At 32.4% G+C, this 20,519-nt stretch overlaps 3 protein-coding genes across 4 annotated transcripts in view; 2 read left to right on the top strand and 1 right to left on the bottom strand.

Moving 5' to 3' along the window:
• Positions 1 to 9,227, top strand: part of LOC101495887 (mitotic spindle checkpoint protein MAD1) — a 10,131-nt gene extending 904 nt beyond the window's left edge. For both annotated transcript variants that reach the window (XM_004499307.4, XM_004499308.4), the window contains exons 4-16: positions 130 to 327; positions 424 to 516; positions 745 to 861; positions 1,523 to 1,770; positions 2,274 to 2,445; positions 3,270 to 3,368; positions 3,459 to 3,662; positions 4,053 to 4,215; positions 6,021 to 6,111; positions 6,200 to 6,269; positions 6,688 to 6,816; positions 7,360 to 7,398; positions 8,781 to 9,227. In XM_004499307.4, coding sequence (XP_004499364.1) covers positions 130 to 327; positions 424 to 516; positions 745 to 861; positions 1,523 to 1,770; positions 2,274 to 2,445; positions 3,270 to 3,368; positions 3,459 to 3,662; positions 4,053 to 4,215; positions 6,021 to 6,111; positions 6,200 to 6,269; positions 6,688 to 6,816; positions 7,360 to 7,398; positions 8,781 to 8,870 — 1,713 coding nt within the window. In that variant the 3' untranslated portion in view covers positions 8,871 to 9,227. The remainder of the gene's footprint in view (positions 1 to 129; positions 328 to 423; positions 517 to 744; positions 862 to 1,522; positions 1,771 to 2,273; positions 2,446 to 3,269; positions 3,369 to 3,458; positions 3,663 to 4,052; positions 4,216 to 6,020; positions 6,112 to 6,199; positions 6,270 to 6,687; positions 6,817 to 7,359; positions 7,399 to 8,780) is intronic.
• A 1,890-nt stretch (positions 9,228 to 11,117) lies between these two features.
• Positions 11,118 to 14,998, top strand: LOC101495555 (uncharacterized). The gene is made up of 8 exons (XM_004499306.4): positions 11,118 to 11,287; positions 11,397 to 11,465; positions 12,074 to 12,175; positions 12,504 to 12,586; positions 12,694 to 12,769; positions 13,359 to 13,544; positions 13,973 to 14,101; positions 14,697 to 14,998. Exons 1-8 carry the CDS (start codon positions 11,213 to 11,215, stop codon positions 14,856 to 14,858), a joined length of 882 nt encoding a protein of 293 aa, XP_004499363.1. The 5' UTR covers positions 11,118 to 11,212; the 3' UTR covers positions 14,859 to 14,998.
• A 1,983-nt stretch (positions 14,999 to 16,981) lies between these two features.
• Positions 16,982 to 20,519, bottom strand: part of LOC101495236 (cullin-associated NEDD8-dissociated protein 1) — a 14,844-nt gene continuing 11,306 nt past the window's right edge. The window contains exons 22-29 of the mRNA XM_004499305.4: positions 20,096 to 20,344; positions 19,783 to 19,959; positions 19,541 to 19,687; positions 19,100 to 19,216; positions 18,713 to 18,881; positions 18,275 to 18,352; positions 18,059 to 18,197; positions 16,982 to 17,462 (exon numbers count right to left, since the gene is read on the bottom strand). Of these exons, the coding sequence (XP_004499362.1) occupies positions 17,366 to 17,462; positions 18,059 to 18,197; positions 18,275 to 18,352; positions 18,713 to 18,881; positions 19,100 to 19,216; positions 19,541 to 19,687; positions 19,783 to 19,959; positions 20,096 to 20,344 (1,173 nt within the window). The 3' untranslated portion in view covers positions 16,982 to 17,365. The remainder of the gene's footprint in view (positions 17,463 to 18,058; positions 18,198 to 18,274; positions 18,353 to 18,712; positions 18,882 to 19,099; positions 19,217 to 19,540; positions 19,688 to 19,782; positions 19,960 to 20,095; positions 20,345 to 20,519) is intronic.

Raw genomic sequence — 20,519 nt, forward strand, 5'->3', positions numbered from 1 at the left:
AACTATCTGGAGTTCTCGATCTCGTTGCTTGTGTTATTTTAGTATGTTGGTCTGGTCTGATGATAACATCTAATGCTATTTTTCAAACTTATCAATTAACCTTGTTTTACTCTTCCATTTGTAATTTAGGTTAAGCTCAAAAATGAGACAAACCTCCGCACAAAAGCTGAGTCTCATGCTGCTTCAGCCGAAGAAAAAGCAACAACTTTAGAACAGAAGCTGGGCCATCTTTCAGAGAGCACTGAGAGGGGAAAAAAGAGGCTTCACGATGATCATTCACAACTGAAAAGGGATTCAGAGTTTTCTATTTCTAGAATAACTGCAAATGTATGTTGCTATATTTTGTTGCTCAGTGTTCAGACTAATGGCCATTCACATCTATTTATGAATCATTCTTTAAGTTGTATAATTTTCTTATTGTAGCTTGAACAAATGGAGTGCAGAGCTAATAATGCAGAGAGAGAAGCAGAGCTGCTAAAAGAGCAACTGGACCGTCTTAAGGACCAACTCAATGAGGTTTGCATATCTAATTAGTTGCTTATTGGCTTTTAATTAAAGATTAACTTCAAACAAAGCTATGCTTACTCTGCTTGCGATGTTAAATTTGATTTGGTGTTAAGTTTCTTATCATCTGGATAGTTTCCTAGTAGATTCTACTGTACTTGCTTCATGTCACTGTCATATCCCCTTTTCCTGTGGGTTTACAAACTTATTTTTGCTTTACATCATGATTCCTATTTCCAGTGTTTGCACCAGAAGATTGAAGTTGAAAAGAAACTAGCAACTTTATCATCTCAAGAAGTTCCTTCCACAGGAAGTAATGTTTTGGTTAAGCAATTGCAGCTGGAGCTTCAGCACTATGTAAGTTGCTCTCTCCTTTATCTTGACTCTCAGTGTCTCTTTCTATTTTTATGTTGTTTGTGAGGTTGCATGCATTGATGATTTGATGTGTAGACCAATTTCAGTTGTAACTCAAGTGGCATGATCATAAATGGAGAGGAATAACATTGTTTTTTTCATTCAATGGTCTGGATATATAAGAGGAGGTTTGGGCAAGCTTGGCTCCTGAATTATGTCTTTTTATTTTCTTAAATCTTTTGGGATTTGTATGGATTGGTGCCGAAAGTTATGACTGTATTTTCCTTCACATTTTATTGTCTCTTTTATATTTAAAGTTTAGTAAATATAATTTAATTTCACACCCAATATTTGGTAATACCACAAAGATACTATTAATTTTTTCACTGTATTAAAATGCTTTTACTTTCTTTTAGGGGTGTTGTCGTATAATTTCCCTTGTTTGTAGCCTTCTCTTTTATGGTGTTTTGACAAGTTTATAACTTGCTGTTGTTTAGAATGATCATATTTTACCACGATCTTCTTTTTAATTTAAGTTATACATTCCAGATTGATTCATTTCTCTAATCTCTTGTGCACTAGGAAACTACTGGATGCATTGTCACCATAAACTTGTGTACCTCTGATAATTTGAGTAATTATCTAGTTAACTTTGAAATTTTAGGAATCTGAAGTGAGGGAAGCAAGAAAGCTAAGATCAAATCATGAGAACATTGAACTTTTGAAGGAGAAACTGCTGGAGGAAAAGAGCCACCGGGAAAGGGCTGAATCAGAGCTATCTAAATTACATGATGTCCAGTCAAATATGAAAAAGTTAGAGGATCAAATATCATTGTGGAGATCGACGATTAAAGACATACCCGGCATCTCATGTTTTGAGGACATGCCTGCTAAATTTGCAGCTTTACAGAAGTACGTGAATAGCTATTTGAAGTTCTGTTTGCTTGGCTGTTTTAATAGATTTGAGCTGTCAAAGGCACTGTCTGGACTAATAACTTTGGAATATTCTTTATCTTTTTGTTTATGAGCACGTCGAGTTTATGGATATTTGAGAAAATGTCCTGCTTGCCTCCTAGTTATATTTTTCTCTCTCCAATGTTCCATGTTATGTGACACTACTCTTTCCTTTTTTGGTTATAGAAATGGCACTACATAAACATGTTGATAGAGAAACTAACTTCTGCACTGTGTATCCAGTCATGTGCATGATATATCATCCATCTCTGTTATTATTATTTATATGTCTGTATATGTAAGTGACACACAATATGCTGGATATACGCATGACCTAGGTTCTTTTCATACCAAGATTGCTTTTCTATGGGTTTTTTGGGTGTGGCAAAAATAGAGATATCTATGCTTCTTTACATGGTCAATAAGCGCATGTCTTTAAATCTTAATATCTATAAATGCAGAGAGGTAATTTGTAGCGCACAGAAGGAGGGTGAGGGAACTGCTCGCTTGAAACAACTGGAGGTGGCTTTGGATGCTGCTTTGATTGGCAAACAAAATGCTGAAACTGAAGCTGTGTTGGCCAAAGAGAGAGCAGAAGTATTAAAATCAGAGATTAAACGAATTGAATTAATGGTCAGTCTTTGATTAGTTGTTGGTATGGTACTAATAGTTGCTGAACACTTGACTTGCTCATTACATTCTTTATATCATGCTTTATTCCATTCCCATCTTTGAAATCTTGGATTTATTATCTGCTATTCTTGATAACCAGGCTAGTGTAGGACATGCATTTATAGAACCGAAGAAGCAATACCCATAAAGACATCTTTGTATGAATTAATGGACAAGTCTTTAGCTATTAGTTTATTTTATGGCGTTCAGCGATCTTGAGCTCCCAAAAGAAAATAAGATTCAGAAGGCATATAGTTAGGCTTTAGGTAGGAAGGAGTTTGATGATTGGTGAATTTAAGATATATATCACAAAAGGGATTTAGATGCTGGGAGGAGGAGACAGCATAAATGTCATGCCTAGAATAGACTTACGTCACATAATTCCAAGGAAAGACCCTATGGCATCTCTAAATTTCTTCTCCATCGATCTTTGTCAACTCATAATATACCAAGATGCTCATATATTTTCGTTGCAACTCACACCAGCAAATAAATGAACCACTAGAGCAAACATCATGAGTGATATACTTATATGAGGTTTCTTGCAGCCTTGATTTAATTGAAAGATTTGACAATTCATTTCGTGCAGGTGCTATTCCCATATTGTTTTACTTCTGGTGTATTTTGAAGAAGTTGGTTGTTATTGGGGCCACAGCTGCCTAAAATTTTCGACAATCTATCTGTGATAATAGTGATTATGTAGAGTTCTGCTCAAAAAATATGTAGTAATTTGTTTGCTGTTAATTTCAGTTATGTGCTTTCAGCCCATGTTTATTGTCTTGCAGCTTGCAGTTGTTACAGAGGAAAGAAATAAATTAAGAAATCTCACCAATTCGAAGAATGGTGAAGCTGGAGATGAATCAAGTAGTGCTAATCCTGTTCAGGTTGTATTTCCCTCTATTCGTCAATTGTCACTATTTAACTTATCATGTGATATCTAAATGTTTCCTGTTCTTGCATGTTTTTTGGTGCAGGAACTTGAATCATCTCTTATGAAAAAAGATGATTGTATTAAAGAACTAGAAAGTACCTTAAATGAGCTGAGAGTGGTTAATAATCGCCAACATGAGGAAATAAAGTTACTTAATGAAAAGTTGCACAGTGAAGCAAGAAGAGTAAAGTCATTGGAGAGGGAGAGTGACCGGCTTCGTTCCGAGATATCATTATTAGAGGCTAAGGTTGGTGCTGGGTAAATTTTTGCAGGAACTTATTGATATAATGTAACTCCTTATTTTTATTGCATTTCATGTGCATAGAACCATCAAGCTAAAGTCCCTTCTATTTTGTACGTGCATCTTGAATACAAGCATTGATAGAGTTTGAGAAATGATTGCAACACACCTTTTAACTAAACTTTCATTCTTTTGTAGCTTGCAGCTTCTACTGAGCATTTATTTTTTCCATTTACCAACAGTTCTCTTACAGCACTAATACATTGTAGAATGAATATTTTTATGATTTTATCATATTAAGTCGTCTATATTATCTATCTGTTTGTTTGCACAAGCTGTCCATTTTTTGGTTTTCATTTCAGTTTGACTGTCGACACATTGTTTTTCCTTCTATAGTTAGGCCACGGCGATTTTTCTGCTGCTAATACGAAAGTTCTGCGGATGGTGAATACACTTACTGTTGATAATGAAGCCAAACAAACCATAGAAGCTCTGCAAAATGAGCTGCAGAAAACAAAAGAGAAATTAAAGGCTGTTGAAGAATTGAAGAGTCAATCAGGTAAGAAGCCTTGTAATTACTGTGGATTTTATTGTCTAAGTGTTATGATTCAAAAAGATTCAGTAATACAGGAAAAAGTAGTTGGCAAAAAGTTGTTTGAAGCTTGAAAGTTTGTAGTATTAATATAAGAACTGAATGGTAAAGATGTCGCTTATATTATCTAGTTTTTCTTTTATTGTGTTTTCCTCTTTCCTTTTGCAGAATATATGACAATGGAACTATGATTAGAATTCTGTTGATGGCTTTGTGCTGGTATATGTGCTTATAGATGAAACTATATAAATGTGATGTGGTATGTAGTGCCAAAGAGAAAGAAGGAGACATCAACAATAAATTTTAAATGACTTATTCGATTTTTATACGAGCCTAACTCATCTTTACAAAACCGGCTTGTAAGGTGCGGGGTGTCACTTTTCATAAGCTCATTTCAGACCTTATCTCCTTCCAACTTGGGACTTGAGTTTTCCCCAATATGCCCCTCTCGCCTAACACTGTTAGGCTTGATGCGTGGATAATTTGGTGGGTGACCCAAACGAATAGGTTCTGATACCATATTAAGTTTATATCAACCTAACTCATCCTTACAAAATTGACTTATTAGGTGAGAGATCTCACTCTTTATTAACTCTTTGCAGACCTTATCATGGGACTTGGAGTTTTCCCCCAATATTAGTGATTAAGATTATTTCACCTTTTTAAATATCTGTTAATTAGGACTTGCTGATTACTTTATCACTTTTAAATATTGAATTTATTGGTTCTTAATCTTGATAAGATTCTCTACAGAATCCTTATCATTAGTAGTTTTGATTTTTTTATCATTTAAGATATCTTTCTTATATGTAGCCTTTTAAAAAGGAAGACTTGGGTTGGAAGAAATGAACAAGAATTATTTTCACAAATTTAGAAAAATCTATGTTGGTCTTGGAGGTGTTCTGTCAAGGTCTCAAGGACAAACTGGCTTCTCACGTTCACTATAGGTCATAACATAATGTCATAGGTAGCATTTTGTTTTTGTCCCCAATTCACATTGCTTCTTTAAGAATAAAACATCAAATTTCTGGCTTACTGATCACAATGCATATAGAGGTCAGTTTGAACAACCAAATTAGTTATTAATCAGTAACTTTATAATTGTAATAGTACCAAACAAATTTGGTTGGTTGTGAATCAGTGTTGTTAAATGGCGGCCATGGCGTGGTGGACTTTTGGACAACAGCCATAGGCGATTCGTGAAGGTCCTGAAGGAATGCCCGCCCGCCATGGCATGTTCATATGGTGGAATTTTGGTCTTCCACCATTGACAACGTTGGTTGTGATCTATAAAACTAAGTGTTCTACCTGGGCTTGCCGGGTGTAGAGAAGGAATTTGCTATCTGAAGGATTGAGCCTAAAGTTGCAAGTCTACGAGTGAATCGTTTGTTTAGTATCTTCTGATCATGTTGGATTGCTTGGTTTGAATTAAAGCTTTGAATTTTGATAAAACTTCCAAGGAAACTAATCCAAGTACACTGGAGGTATGCCAAGAGGGACCCTTTAAAGATCGGCAAATCAAATGCAAAAAAAAAAAAGGAGAGAAAAATCAACCTAAGAACACAAATTAAGTATACTTTATTGTTTATTATCATTATATTAGACTGACCTCTGCCTTGACATCAATGATTTAATAGTATATTTTCGAAATATGGAAGGCATGTATGTGTTAAGGCCTCGAGGGCAGGCAAGACTTCCAGTATTGTCGCATTAACCACCGAATAATAATGTTATAAAATGTATGCTTTTCCTGATCTCTTGAAACTGTTTAGGAGAAACTGGAAAGCTGGTAGATAGCTACATATCGGATAAGATGTTGCAACTGAAAGAACAAATTGCAACACTAGAGAAGCGAGAAGAGAGGTGAGTATATAAGTTGCTAATGTTGGTACATTATGCGTTTGTTGTTCAAGATGATTTTTGAATAACCAAAATGCTGAAACATCAACAGATACAAGACCGTGTTTGCAGACAGAATTTCAGTTTTCCGGAGGGCATGCTGTGAGATTTTTGGTTACAAGGTTAGCCTTTACTGATGTTTTCTACTGCAATATTTTTGTTACTATCTTTCGGTATAAACTTGGAAGTATTTTGTACCAAATGGTGTTGTTTCATTTTTGGATAATCACACACATCTGATTGAAAATCATTGTAGAATCCTGGTAAAGTTGTAATTTGGAATGGAAACCCGGATGCTGGGTTTATTTTTAATCACACTACCTTTTTAAATAATTGAAGCATGCTTCTGCTGGAAGGTGGTATAACACAGGTCATAATTGATGTTGGAAATTCTACCGACAGAAGTTAGGGAAATAAAATTCACACCAAACTTTTCCGTGTAATTTCATATATATAGCCAATGGTTTTGTATCTACAATAGTTTGTCTTTCTGCTCACACTTAGAATGCTTATTTCGTTGTCGATAACTACATTTGACAGATTGTGATGGATGAACACCAGCGATCAAATGGAATCCCAGTGACTCGATTTACGTTGCAATCAATTTATGCACAAAGCGATGATGAAAAGATTGAATTTGAATATGAATCAGGAAATACCAACATTTTGGTAAGATGTTGAATTTTGTATTGTATTGTATTATACTCCGTGTCCCTAATTATAAGCCCCTAATGGAAAAAAAATTCTCTTTAATTATAAACCCTCTTTCAATTTACTAGATGTATTTATTGTTATTTTTCAAACATACCCCTCATTAATTAGTATAATACTTTGTCTTGAAAGATGAAAAGACAAATTGGATACGTTTACGTAGAAAGGACATTTTAGGAACATCAACACATAAAATAAACACATTAAATTCACTTTCTACTGTTCTTAATAAATGTGAAAAAAAAAGGTGCTTATAAATAAGGATGGAGGGAATATTTATCATATGAGAGGGGAAAGGTGACTTTTGTTCAATTATACACCGGTAAAATTTAGTCTGGCTAATCTTCAAGATTAAATGGTGACTTTCTTTTAGCTGACTTTCAGATATAATCCAGAAAAGATAAAGCAGGAACTATGTTCTTATATTGTTTTATGCTTTTCACAAAGATGACATGAAAACTTGTTGATATTTTTCTGTTTTTCATTTTATTTTCATTACAGGTAAATCATTACACATCTCAACCTGAGGTATCTCGTCAGGTAAGGAAGCCATAATAATGCAATATTTTTCATTATAATGTGTATAATAAATACTTGACATCATAAACACTTATCAGCAAAACCTTCCTTGTAGTGGAAAATATTGTGTTTTATCAGCAAATATTCTCCTAAGCAAGTGAGGGAGTTTTCGTGTGTATTTGAGAAAAGGGTCTTATCAGCAAGACCTTTCCTGTACTAGAATCGAATCCTGAACCTCCTATGCATACTACTAGACAGCACCTTCAGGGACACAACTATTTTAAGCTGGATAATGTTTTTTTCCCTCGAAATAGCTAATTTTCTGTTGTGCATCATAAAAAAGGAGAATATATTTTGAAAAATTTATAATTTATTTAATCATATTAATTCTCTTAATTAAATAAAGAGCTTATAAATTATTGATAAAACAATTGTTTTGCATTGAATTATTTATTTTATATTTTGTATTAATTATGGAAAATATTTTTATATTTAGTGCTCAAAAGATACACTATAGAGATGTTTTAGAAGTTGATTCTTTAGGGTAATACCTTCTTGAGTGCATTATTTACACCTCTTACAGTAAAGATTTGATTATATATTTAGATACATCCAGTCTAGATTATATATTTAGATACATCCAGTCTAGTGTGTATATGAGAGTTTGAGTCACAATGAAGATTGTAAAAAACAGAAGATGTCTGTGGAAATAGAAATTTCGTGTGTATTTGAGAAAAGGGTCTTATCAGCAAGACCTTTCCTGTACTAGAATCGAATCCTGAACCTCCTATGCATACTACTAGACAGCACCTTCAGGGACACAACTATTTTAAGCTGGATAATGTTTTTTTCCCTCGAAATAGCTAATTTTCTGTTGTGCATCATAAAAAAGGAGAATATATTTTGAAAAATTTATAATTTATTTAATCATATTAATTCTCTTAATTAAATAAAGAGCTTATAAATTATTGATAAAACAATTGTTTTGCATTGAATTATTTATTTTATATTTTGTATTAATTATGGAAAATATTTTTATATTTAGTGCTCAAAAGATACACTATAGAGATGTTTTAGAAGTTGATTCTTTAGGGTAATACCTTCTTGAGTGCATTATTTACACCTCTTACAGTAAAGATTTGATTATATATTTAGATACATCCAGTCTAGATTATATATTTAGATACATCCAGTCTAGATTATATATTTAGATACATCCAGTCTAGATTATATATTTAGATACATCCAGTCTAGTGTGTATATGAGAGTTTGAGTCACAATGAAGATTGTAAAAAACAGAAGATGTCTGTGGAAATAGAAATGCCATCATGCATGTCATTTTTACCTAGTTACATATTCATGTTTCGTTTACTGAATCTTACTTGTGACTTGTACATTCCCAGGTTGAGATATTCATTCAGAAAATGAATTCAATTCCTGCATTCACTGCCAACATAACGGTGGAGTCTTTCAACCGAAGAACCTTGTCTTAAACTCAACCTACTTGTCTTGGCTATATATATACAGTTTAAGGATTGATGTTTCTTGAGGCAACTATCAGCTATGCTGCATATCTTCCTTCTGGAACTTTACACATAGTTCGAGAGGGTGGAATTTTGAGCGTACAGAATTCCATGTAAATCGCTATCAAACCTACAACATGCTTCATCTTTTGGTTGCCGACAACAATTGGTTTTTCAATTTAGGTGTTTGTTATGCTTTGAGTTAAAAAATTACACTAATTACAGTTTTACATCAGTTTCCAATCATATAACACTATTCTTAACGTATGTTTACCCTATAATAATATAGGAAAATATGATCGAATGCATATTTAGAATTTATTTTCACTATTGGTGTATAATGATTTTTTTTTTGTCGACTATTAAATTTCTGTTTTATAACAGGAATGTTTCTTTGGGTCACGGTGCACAGAATAAGAGCCGGTGCTCGATGTTCTTATTCTTTTAAAAGGAAACAAAAATCTTATTTTCAGTTTTTCATTGTGATTTTTTTTTTTAAATTTACTAATACGGTTGAAAATTAGTCACCCAACAATTAAGTTCAGCTGAAACATGAGGTTAGATGGTTAATTGTTAATTATGGGTAAAATATGGGATTTGATACGTGGAATTAAATTGAAAACTAACTTAGGAAGAGATTAATTTCTAAGATTGATAGGGAATTTTTTTTACACATTTATTTTATTAAATTACATCACTGTACCACTTAGATTACATTTATCGAACAAATTACAATTCAAAGTTATTAAAATTAAATAAAAAATTAATTTGTAAATAAACTTACATCACTTAGATTAATATTCATACTTCTGAAATTATAATGTTGATGATACTATAATTATTGATTGAATATATACGAGATTGAAATAAATATGACAATCTGAACAAAACAAAAACAGCAACAAGACTGAAAATCAAAATTTAGCACCAAGACAGTGAATAACATAACGTCGCATTAAATGGCAAAATCGTGAAGAAAAATTAACACAAAAATTATGTGTGGAAATTTCTTATTTAAATAAAAGAGAGAAAAAAGACATGGTATAAGAATAATTCCGAACTAAAAATTGACTTTAATCATCTCTCTCCAAAGAAAAAGAAAACAAGAGAGGTATAGAGGTGGAAAGACAGCTAGATATTACTCCGAGATGGAAATCAATATAAGTTTAAGATCTAATTAATTGTTTAAGTTGATGTAATACATGTATGCAACAACAACGAAAATAAAAGACTCGCCTCGACAACTATAGAATTCTTTTATTTTGTAAAAATATTATGTTTATATTTTTAAAAATGTATCCACTTTATTTTGATGAAAGATTTTTTATATCCTTTCAAAAATCAAAAGTATTCGTTAAATGATTTATTTTAAATTAGACAAATTAATGGTAAATACTTATCTATATTTATTGAACAAAAATTAGGGATGAACTGAATAGCTTTGTTGTCATCAAATATCAATGTTTAGGCTAATATCTTATGGATGACAACTCAAGTGGTGAGTTGTGGGATGTATAAGAGTTTGAGTATTAGAGGTTAAATTACTAACATTTGATTTTACAGAAAAGGCTAATGATTTGTAGAGATCAGTTTCAATTGAACAATAATCACTTTGATGCACTCCAAAATAATAGTTGGCCGATAATTTGAACTCTCATCCTTGCACAACCTCTTCCTACAACGACAGTTTTGGTATATATTTGAATTCATAGTGAGATTGATATGATATAATTTTGATAAGAGTTGTGTTTAAGAACCTTAACAAATTTACAATATTAATTTTGTCGAACTTACCGCTCATCTGCTCTTTTAGAGAAAAAGAAAAGGATGCAACAGTGATGTGAACATTATTATCAATATTTTGGATTGCATTACATACTCATATAGGGAATTCATTATTTCAAATAACAAAATGACTTATAATTTAATTTTTGGAACAATTAGTTTTATTAAGCAACAATCTGTTCTAGAATTAAATTTTAGAAATGTGTGTTTTGAAAATAAACTTTTACAGAGTTAAAAAAAATTGACATTTAATTTTTAGAATACATATTTAAATTTGAGAATAAAATCTTTAGAGTGCATATAATAATAGGTGGGTGCAAAAAGAAATGACAAAATATGAGGGGAATAGAGGCCTGGTAATAATGAGGAGTCCATAACGAATAAAAGCCCAGCCTAACACGTGAGATAAGTAGAAGTGTTCGCGTCGCGTGTTCTTTACTTTCTCTGTTCTTGTTCGTTTTCATTCATTCATCTATCTATCTATCAGTGTGTATTTGTGTTGTTAATTTTAAAATTGAAAGAAAGCGATGCAAGGCGGTGATGAAGTAAACATTGAAGAGCTCGCCTCTAATCTCTCCATTTATAAAGATCAACTCCAACAGGTTCCTTTTCATTTTAGTTTCTAGGGTTTATCTTCCTTTTAGTATAATTTATATTATTATTGTCTAATTCCACTTAATTTGATTTATATAATAATAATATGTGGATCAGGTTAGACAACTTTTAAATGACGAACCCTCTAATTCTGAGTATGTCGACATGGAAAGGGAACTCTGCGAGGTTTGCTTTATTCCCCTTATTATGTCTTTTTACTTGTTTTCAATTCACTCAAATTAGTATTCTTTTTCTTTTATTCAAAAACATTATTATTAATTGATGATGATAAATTAATCCTTCACAAGAAAGCGGATCATACTTAGCATCATGACAGTCAGATATCGCAAGGTCTGAATTGATGCACCTAGTTTAGTTTTATTTTACAATGATAATAATTATAATAACAATAATTCAATCAACCAAATATACTCATTTCATTTGCTGAGTGAGATTAGCCCTCATCTCTTTCTACTTTCTACTTTCAAAAGGTAAGATCCTTGGGAGCATTACCTAAATGAATATTAGACCTATAAATATATATAACAACAACAAAAATTAAGATAAAGAGAACCTCATCAAAATGCGCATCACTTCTATCTATCTTGATTCTGTGCAGGTGTGGTCTATGTCGTGATGTCCGCCATGCTTTCTCCCTCTCACCCGATATTGAGATGTTCACAGAGATTCTAAGTTAGAATTTCAACATTAAATTTGGTTTATCATGTAAACATTTTCTGATAAATGCATTTCTTTTACTGAATTCGAATGTGGCCTAAAATTGTGCAACACAGGTGATTGCTTTGACCGAAGAACTCCTCGCAACTGCAAAGCAAAATGAAGTATCCGGTGCCAGTGCATCTCCGGGTTTATCAAGACCCAAGGAGAATAACGAGGTATGTGCTTGATTGAAATATGGAATCACACTATGATTTTTTTTTTAAGTGAACTATTATTTTTAAAGCTACTTAACATCCCTTTTTCGATTGGAGACTAAATGAGAAACTGGTCATTTCAAATGTTTGTTACATTCTTGGTGTTTATTACTAGCCTTGGGTAGTCCATTGGTGTTGTTCTTGATTATTAATTGTGGATGGGTTTGTGTTGTCCTTGATTACGATCTGGCAGAAGTTGTGGAGGATACAAATGAAATAACGTCTGATGATTTGAATGCTGTAGTTGACCACTGATCTTTAGTAACTCTTTATGTTATTTCACTTTTAGGAGCTTGATGGCCCCTATGATCATCAAGAGAAATTTCCTGTTGGCACCAAAGTTCAGGCAGTTTGGAGTGATGATGGGGAGTGGTATGTTATGCAATTTTTATCCTTCTTGTTTTCTGGCAGTTTTTTTTTTCCCTTTTCGTTTGCTTATGTTTTCTTCATGTCCAATTTGTTGTATTGTGGATGTCCAGGTACGATGCAACAATTGAGGCTTACACACCAAATGGTTATTATGTTAGCTATGAAAGTTGGGGTAATAAAGAAGAGGTATAGTTTCAAAAGTACTTGATGCATATTTAATCTGCAATCCTAGTCATATGGAGTCTTACATGGCATCTGCATAAATTTTCCCCTAAATTATTTACTATTGCTTGGTTTATGAGGTAAATTGCATTGTTTTGGTATTTTAGAGTAATAGGGGTGGGATTAAATTATATTGAAAGTTCTATGTCTTTTTGAGCGGATCTAAATTTAACAATCACCATATTTCTGCTATTTATTGTTTACCATTTAAAATAGAACGAAATCCACAGCTGGAATTTTCGACTTATTGCTGATATATCATTCTATTGTATCTCCGTCTCTTCTGAGTTATATTTCCTGAGCCATGAGTGCATGACTTCGCTGGTTTAAAAAAAATTATAGACGTACTTGATAAGTATCAAATGATGTTAACAGGTTTTAAATCAAGTAGAGAAATTAATTTTTAACATTCCTCACTCAGAATTAGGCCATAACACCAACCCATCATTTACAATCTAAAACTTTATTTTTGTTGACAATTACTCCTCTAGTTTTTCTAGTTTCTAATATCTCAAGGGAAACTTCATGTGTTGATGTTGGTTGCTTAATGCAGGTAGACCCTGCTAATGTTAGGCCAATTCAAGAAGGTACTGTTGATGCTTTGGTAGAAGCTGAGCGAGTTGCCGAAGCTACAAAGCAGGCTATCAAACGGAAAATTGCACAAGCTGCATCTGTTGATTTTCAGTCACGAACTCTACCTGCAAAGCTTCGTATAGAGCCCGATGACCCTGAGGATGTGGTGAGTTGCTGCTGCAAATTTCACTAGTAATAAAATGCTTATTTTCAATATTTATTAAGTGCTTTAATTTTCCGTCTTTGCTAACTAGATTTCCTTGGTTTGGTCTCTCGTTCTGTTGGCTACTTTTAGTTAAGTGTTTGTTTTTATGAAGAAAAAAAAGTCCTTGGTAGTGGGTTCTGAATTTTTTTTTGTTTAATCCCAAATTTATCTGCCAGTTTTATACGATGCCATCAATGATATGTTCGCTAACTCAATGATTTCCTTGGTTTGGTATCTCAATCTTTTGGCTACTTTTAGTTAAGTGTTCGTTTTTATGAAGAAAAAATGTCCTTGGTAGTGGGTTCTGAATTTTTTTTGTTTAATCCAAATTTATCTGCCAGTTTAATAGGATGCCATCAATGATATGTTTGCTAACTCAATGATTACAGAAAGCCACCAAACGGAAGAAAATACACGCCTTTAAGTCCAAGATGCGGATGGAACAACTTGAAGTCACACAAAATAAGCGACAAAATGCTTGGCAGCAGTTCCAGTCAACCAAAGGAAAAACAAAGAAGGTACCTTTCTCTCTCTCATTTATTTTAGTGTTAAGAGAATTAACAGCTTATGGTTTCTCTCCCATTGGGGTCGATGCGTAGTTTCCATGCAAGAATTATATGACTTTTGATTTGTTTGTATGTCTGTGAATAATAGAGATGAACTCTGAACTCCATTTTCAACCTTCCTAACATACGATTCAATGTTAGCTTCCACTATCTTAAGAGACTAAAAATTTGAGTTCTTAAATTATTAGAGTGAAAGAATCTTCTTGAATTTACCAAAGGATAGAAAGTATCATCGAGTTATTAAGTTGGAAGTCACATGAAATAATATATACAGTCAAATGATTTGCTCTCACTTAAATTTCATGGAAAAATAATTTTTAGCCAAATGTTACAAATCTTATTACCTTTTGAATCGATTGCAAGTTTGATAGGAATGAAAAAGAAAAGTAATATCAACCCCGAAACATATTTTGCATTTATTGAAAAAGGCCTGATCTATTGAAACTTCACAATCCATCGATTTTTGTGTTTTATATGTTTACGTTGTTTTTGTATAATTGTTCAATTTTGTGATGATGTATTCAATTCAATGTGGCTTTGCTTCAAGATTGGTTTCTTCTCGGGAAGAAAGCGGGAGAGTATTTTTAAATCTCCTGATGATCCTCAAGGAAAGGTTGGTGTGACTGGAAGTGGGAAAGGTTTGACAGAGTTTCAGAAGAGAGAGAAGCATTTCCATCTCAAGGATGGTTCAATCGAGGGTGATGATTAAGTTATAATTATTATTAGCCCTTCGATTGTATGTATATAACATGCCCAAACCACTCATGTAGAGGCTGTTTGATGCCTCAAACAAAACGAACGATGCATGTTATTATTACCAAGTGAAATGTTGAGACTGTTTTAAGATTATTGTTTTGGCCATTTTACTTGTGCGAGCGAGGAGGAGGTATCCACTGGCGGAGCTTCGGTAGGACATAGGGGGCCACCGTTATTAATATTTTAAAATATATTATTATTTTTACTTTATTTATATGATATTTTTTTATTTGTCACAATAATTTTTTTAAAAAATACTACTACTGAGATTTTGTCGACGACAATTGATTGTGATATATTTTATGGAATAAATAAGAGTTGAACTTTAATCACGTGCAAATGATTTAAAATTGTATCTAAATTTTATAATCTTCTAATTTCATCGAAAATTTTTACTGATAAATTTGTTGAATGTATGTGAGTAGTTAAATTATATATTAAAATATTTACGTTAAAAAAATTGAAAATAAATAATTATTATTTGTGACAAAATTACAAAAATCAAATTATATAAGTTTATAAGATAATTATGGTTTAATATATGTTAATGGGTGATGAACTTTGATTAGATATGTTAAGTCTTAATTGCAGTTTTGGTCTTTCTACTTTAGTTGAATCGTGAAAGTTATTTCTTTTTAGTTTTAGTTTTTCAAACTAAATTTTGAAATTTCATTTTTTTCCTTTTGCGTTCATTTAAGTCTCGTGGTGCAACAAGGGGGGTTACTTTCGTGATTAAGTTAAAATAAGAGGATTAAATCTGCAATTAAGTCATATATTAATAAATATGTTAATTAATATAGATATTGTGGTATATGTTGTAATTTTGAAATCTATAATCGGTATATTTTATTAGTAGAATCGTTTTTATTAGTTGAATTGCGGTTGTTCGGTTATCTTTGTCGACGTGTATATTTGAATCTAATATGTGAATAAGACATGCTATATGTGTATCTTTTTTTTGTTACACGAATTAACTTAATCAAATAATATATATAGATTGTATCATATAGATTGATATGTGTAAATTTTTATTGCATATAGATTGGTATGCAATGAAAATTTACACATACCAATCTATATGCAATAAAAATTTACACATATATCAATCTATATGTGTAAATTTAATTTGTTTTTAGTTATATAAAATAACAGTGAACTAAAATATCTAATCAATTAATGAACGAAAGTTTTCGTCCTTAAATTGCTGTTATTCGCAAAATCTTTAGGCCGAAGCATGCATCTATGTATAGTGACAAATTTTTATAGTATATTTTAAATTTTCTTTTTCTTTTTCTTTTTTCTTTCAAATTTTGGATTCATATTATATACTCTTGTAGATAAACATTTTAAAATTTACTGTAATATTTATAATTAATATTTGGTAATGTAATTTTTATTTATTTTTAATTATTCATTGTTAATAGAATTGATTAGTGTAGTATCAGAATAAATAGTTTAATTTTACGAATAATTAACAAATGTTATAAAATTTGTAAATATCAATTTTAAAATTTCTTCAAATTTTGTGCTTAAAGAAATAGGGCAGAATATCAAAGCGATATCTCTGAGAATAAATCAACTCAATGCAATATAATTTAACGAAATAAGAAAATTGTGTCGCTACTAATAAAAATAAAACTTACAACACTTTCATTCCGAACATAACAAAATATAATGTATATATGTTGATTGCGTAACGACCATTAATCTTAATGACAGCAAACCGACAGAATTACAAAGTTAAATAATTGGAATTACTCATTGTAATAACTCAAGAGGGATGAATATTCTTTATCATTTGAAACAAACATAGCATGAATGCAAACATGTGAGTAATGCACAATACGGATACTAAAATTGAGCAGCTCAAACCATGACAAAAAATTTGAGATATCGAAGGTTTATTTTCATAACATGCTGATAAGTTTTAACTAAGGACAAATCATTGAAAAAAACAATTTCAGATTTTGATTCGTAAAGAAAAAGACAAGTTTACAGTTTTATGCTAATTGTAATAAATATAAAATTAACAGTAAACCAGAATTAGTATGGATATCATCAATGTTTCGAGAAGAGTTCAACTAAAATCCATTTGTATACGAAAAATTTGACGAAAACTGTAGCAGGGATTCTATCAATGTCGATTGATTTCTATCTCAGCATTCTATTTTTCCTAGGACGATGGGAGCCAACAATTGATCATCAGATGATGTAGCTAAAAGATATACAAATACAACGGAATGGGTAAAAATGCAAAATCTTTGATCCTATACAAGAAATCACTACTAGTATTACCATTTGCTAGAATCGAATTCTTGTAAGATACAAATAACTAGTTTTCCAGACCCCACATGATTCAACAGGTTTCGAAACCACCACATCACTTTTACCATGCCCCGGCAGATGATAACATACTACTCAGTCCTGAACTACGACAAATTATAAAAGGGTGAATTTGCATCATTCATTGCGGATTGAATAATATTTATCCCAGAGAGTTTGTGATTTTGATATTTCGTTCATAAGATTCTTGAACTTGGCACTGCAATCTCCTCCACTGCATTATGCAAATTCAATTAAGATATAAAACCTTTCAGATAAACACGAGCACAAATGCAGATATGAAGGAAAAATGTCTTTCAATTAACAGAACCACCACCCCAAAAAAAGAAAAACCCACCTAAAAACTGTAAATTTGTAACATATACTTGTTAGAAGATATGAAGGAAAAAAAACTTAGAATTAAATTTTCTAAAATAAATCATAAATTTAGTGTCAATTTAACCCTACAGTATCTCATGAAATGAAATTTTATTGTAAATTTTATAAAAGCATAAAATAAAGCCAGATATGCATGACCGACGAGGCAATTGCATATATGCTAAGCAGTATATTGTAAACTTTCACCAAATATCTTTATTATGGAATAAATTGTTTAATTTAATATTGTAATACATGTATTTAAAAAAAATCCGTTTTGCAATCCGAGTGAGTGCATCTGTTTAACAAAAGAAAATATCATAACCTAACAATTCACGGCGTATTTATCGTAATTCGGCTCATACCTTACCTAATGATTTTGTTATGCATCAAAAAAGGATGAGACATGCAAAATATAAACAGCTTGATTCACATAAAACACAAAATACCAACCTTATCCGGTTCAAGGAAGCAATAGCTCGGAGTGCACTTCGAATCATGTCTTCGTTGCGATCTACCTCTTGCTTCACAGCATCTGGCTTTGGCTTAAAGTTGATAGTTTTCTGGAGAGGATCCACCAATGAATCCAACACTGAAAGGTGAAATTCAAGTTAGAAAAAGAGAAATGCTATACAACAAGATCTTAATAGTAACATAGGCAACATAAACCTGCCAAGACTGCTGAAGGACACTTATCAGCCAGTTTGGAAAGAATCAGGTGACAAGGCATTTTAACATCATAATGATCTGAAATACAAAGAAACAAAGTATGTTACCATTTGTACCAAGATATTCAAACACACTTAGTAGGATTATCAACACCAGAAGCAATATAGTAAAATAACATATATTCAACGACTTTGTGGAACAAAAGGGCAGTCTGGAGCTATAGAGCTCCTGTTGTATGTTGGCCTACTGATATCCGAATGGATCAGATGTACCATGTTTCCAAAGCTTAGTAGCAAACAAACATGGTAAAGATCACTATGATTAGAAGTCATAACATGAAACTAAAATGTCTGAAAATAAAAGTAACATTAAATAAGGGAATCATGAATAAGAAATGTAATTAGCCAGGATGGGAGAAAGATCATAACAAAGGCTCACCATCCAAACCAGATTTAAGATATGGAACAATGAATGATGAGGGGTTCAGTTGATCAAGACAACTATCAAGCAATGTGTCTACACATTCAAAAGCCGCCTTCCTCAATTCAAGCCCATCATCCACAGTATGTTTGAAAGGGCCGAGATCAACTGTCCTTATCAGTTCTTGCTGTCAGAAGTTCATTATAAAAATCAGAACACCTCCAGTAATACAAGACCTTTTATTTTCTATCATAAGGCCTCAAGCAATTAAAAAATGCTAAAATTTCTTCAAAAAGAACATAGAATCAAAGAAAAGAATGTCACATTTCTTGGTCAAAAAAACCAAAAACATCACATGTATATTGTCATGTCAGTTACTCAACAGAATTCCACAATACAGGTTACCTTCACAATTGTTTGATCATAAAGAAGAGGCAACAGATCGGGAAGAAGCCCCTTGATAAGATTTGGTTTATTGTGTGCAAATGTGCTCAGAGCCAAGACAGCAGCTCGCCTGACATGCTGCATGCTTACAATAAAAATCAGCAATAATATAGTTGAAACCAAACAATATGCCAAGAAGCCACAAATTGACAATAAAAATAAAACAGAGGAGTTATAGCCATGGATTAGGAAATCAATGTTCAGTATTTAAATAACTTCACATTATTATATATATGCATGCATATAATTACGATCTTAAGCATTGGTTCACCAGTTTTTTAAAATGGTTTTGGTACACCAGTTTTTTTGCACGGCCCTACTTTTAAGTGACTCCCTTACTTTAGAACAAAGCAAATTTGGTTACATATCTTTGAATATTCAGTAAGTTGATTAAAAACTCACCCTGTCATTATCCCTGATAAGCATCAGAAATGATGATATTTCAGGGTATATGATCTCGTCTATCTTCTCTGGACGTTCAACTATAGAGTACTTCACAGCTATAACAACAGTAGCTCGAGTAAATGCAGCTGGACTGCTTGTTCTTACCTGTAAAAGTTTTAGAATATACATACATAACTACCAAATATTAAATATGCAAATCACAAGCATGAGTACAGAGTACCAAGATAAAGATCAGATACCTTGAGTGCAGGAACAAGTTTTGCAGGTTCAATGAGCGCAATTTTTCCCAGACACTCAGCCACAACATTGCGCACCCCCTCTTCCTCACTTTCACAGTGGTTAAAGAGTAAATTAAGTATTTTCTCGACACTAGACTCTTGGAACTCTGCTTTATCTACAGACTGTCTCACAATTACCTGCCAGTAAGTGCAAGATAATTGCATATATATCAAATCTAAGAAAGTCGTCATAATCACACACACACACACACACATATATATATAATTGAAATTAAATCATAACAAACCATACAGTTTGTTCAAGGCAGCATACCTCTTTCAAAGAATGAAGCAGGAGATATTGTTTCTTCTGCTGATTATCAATCTGATTCAAGATAAAAGGCAAGTACTTCGGAAGATTTCCAACAGCAATGTTACCAAGGGCGTACGAGGCTGCAGACTTTATCTCTTCAAAAGGAGATTGGAAAGACTCAATTACAACATTTTCTATATGTGCATGTATGCTTAGATCCTTCCTTCTACCAATCTCTCCCAAACATAGAAGCCCAAGGTGCTGCTTAGCCTTCAAAAGAGAAAGAGCAAAATGATTAGTAAATTACAAACGAGGAAGAGACAATCTGAAAGGTCGGCAGTGTTGTATTTCAATTTAAGTTCAGATCTAGAAAGTTATGTTGTCAGTCCCGGATAGCAGAGAGGAGCGGCCTAGCCATAAAGTGGAATAGCAGGGAGCAGTATGC

This window comes from Cicer arietinum, chromosome 7 (assembly GCF_000331145.2).
Source record: "Cicer arietinum cultivar CDC Frontier isolate Library 1 chromosome 7, Cicar.CDCFrontier_v2.0, whole genome shotgun sequence".
NCBI classification, from domain to species: domain Eukaryota; kingdom Viridiplantae; phylum Streptophyta; class Magnoliopsida; order Fabales; family Fabaceae; genus Cicer; species Cicer arietinum.

What these genes read in the sequence shown, in the direction of transcription:
- LOC101495555 (XM_004499306.4), top strand. Translation starts at nt 11,213, where the DNA reads ATGCAAGGCGGTGATGAAGTAAACATTGAAGAGCTCGCCTCTAATCTC. An exon ending in ATAAAGATCAACTCCAACAG is followed by an intron (nt 11,288 to 11,396) that starts GTTCCTTTTCAT and finishes TATGTGGATCAG; the next exon opens with GTTAGACAACTTTTAAATGA. An exon ending in TGGAGTGATGATGGGGAGTG is followed by an intron (nt 12,587 to 12,693) that starts GTATGTTATGCA and finishes GTGGATGTCCAG; the next exon opens with GTACGATGCAACAATTGAGG.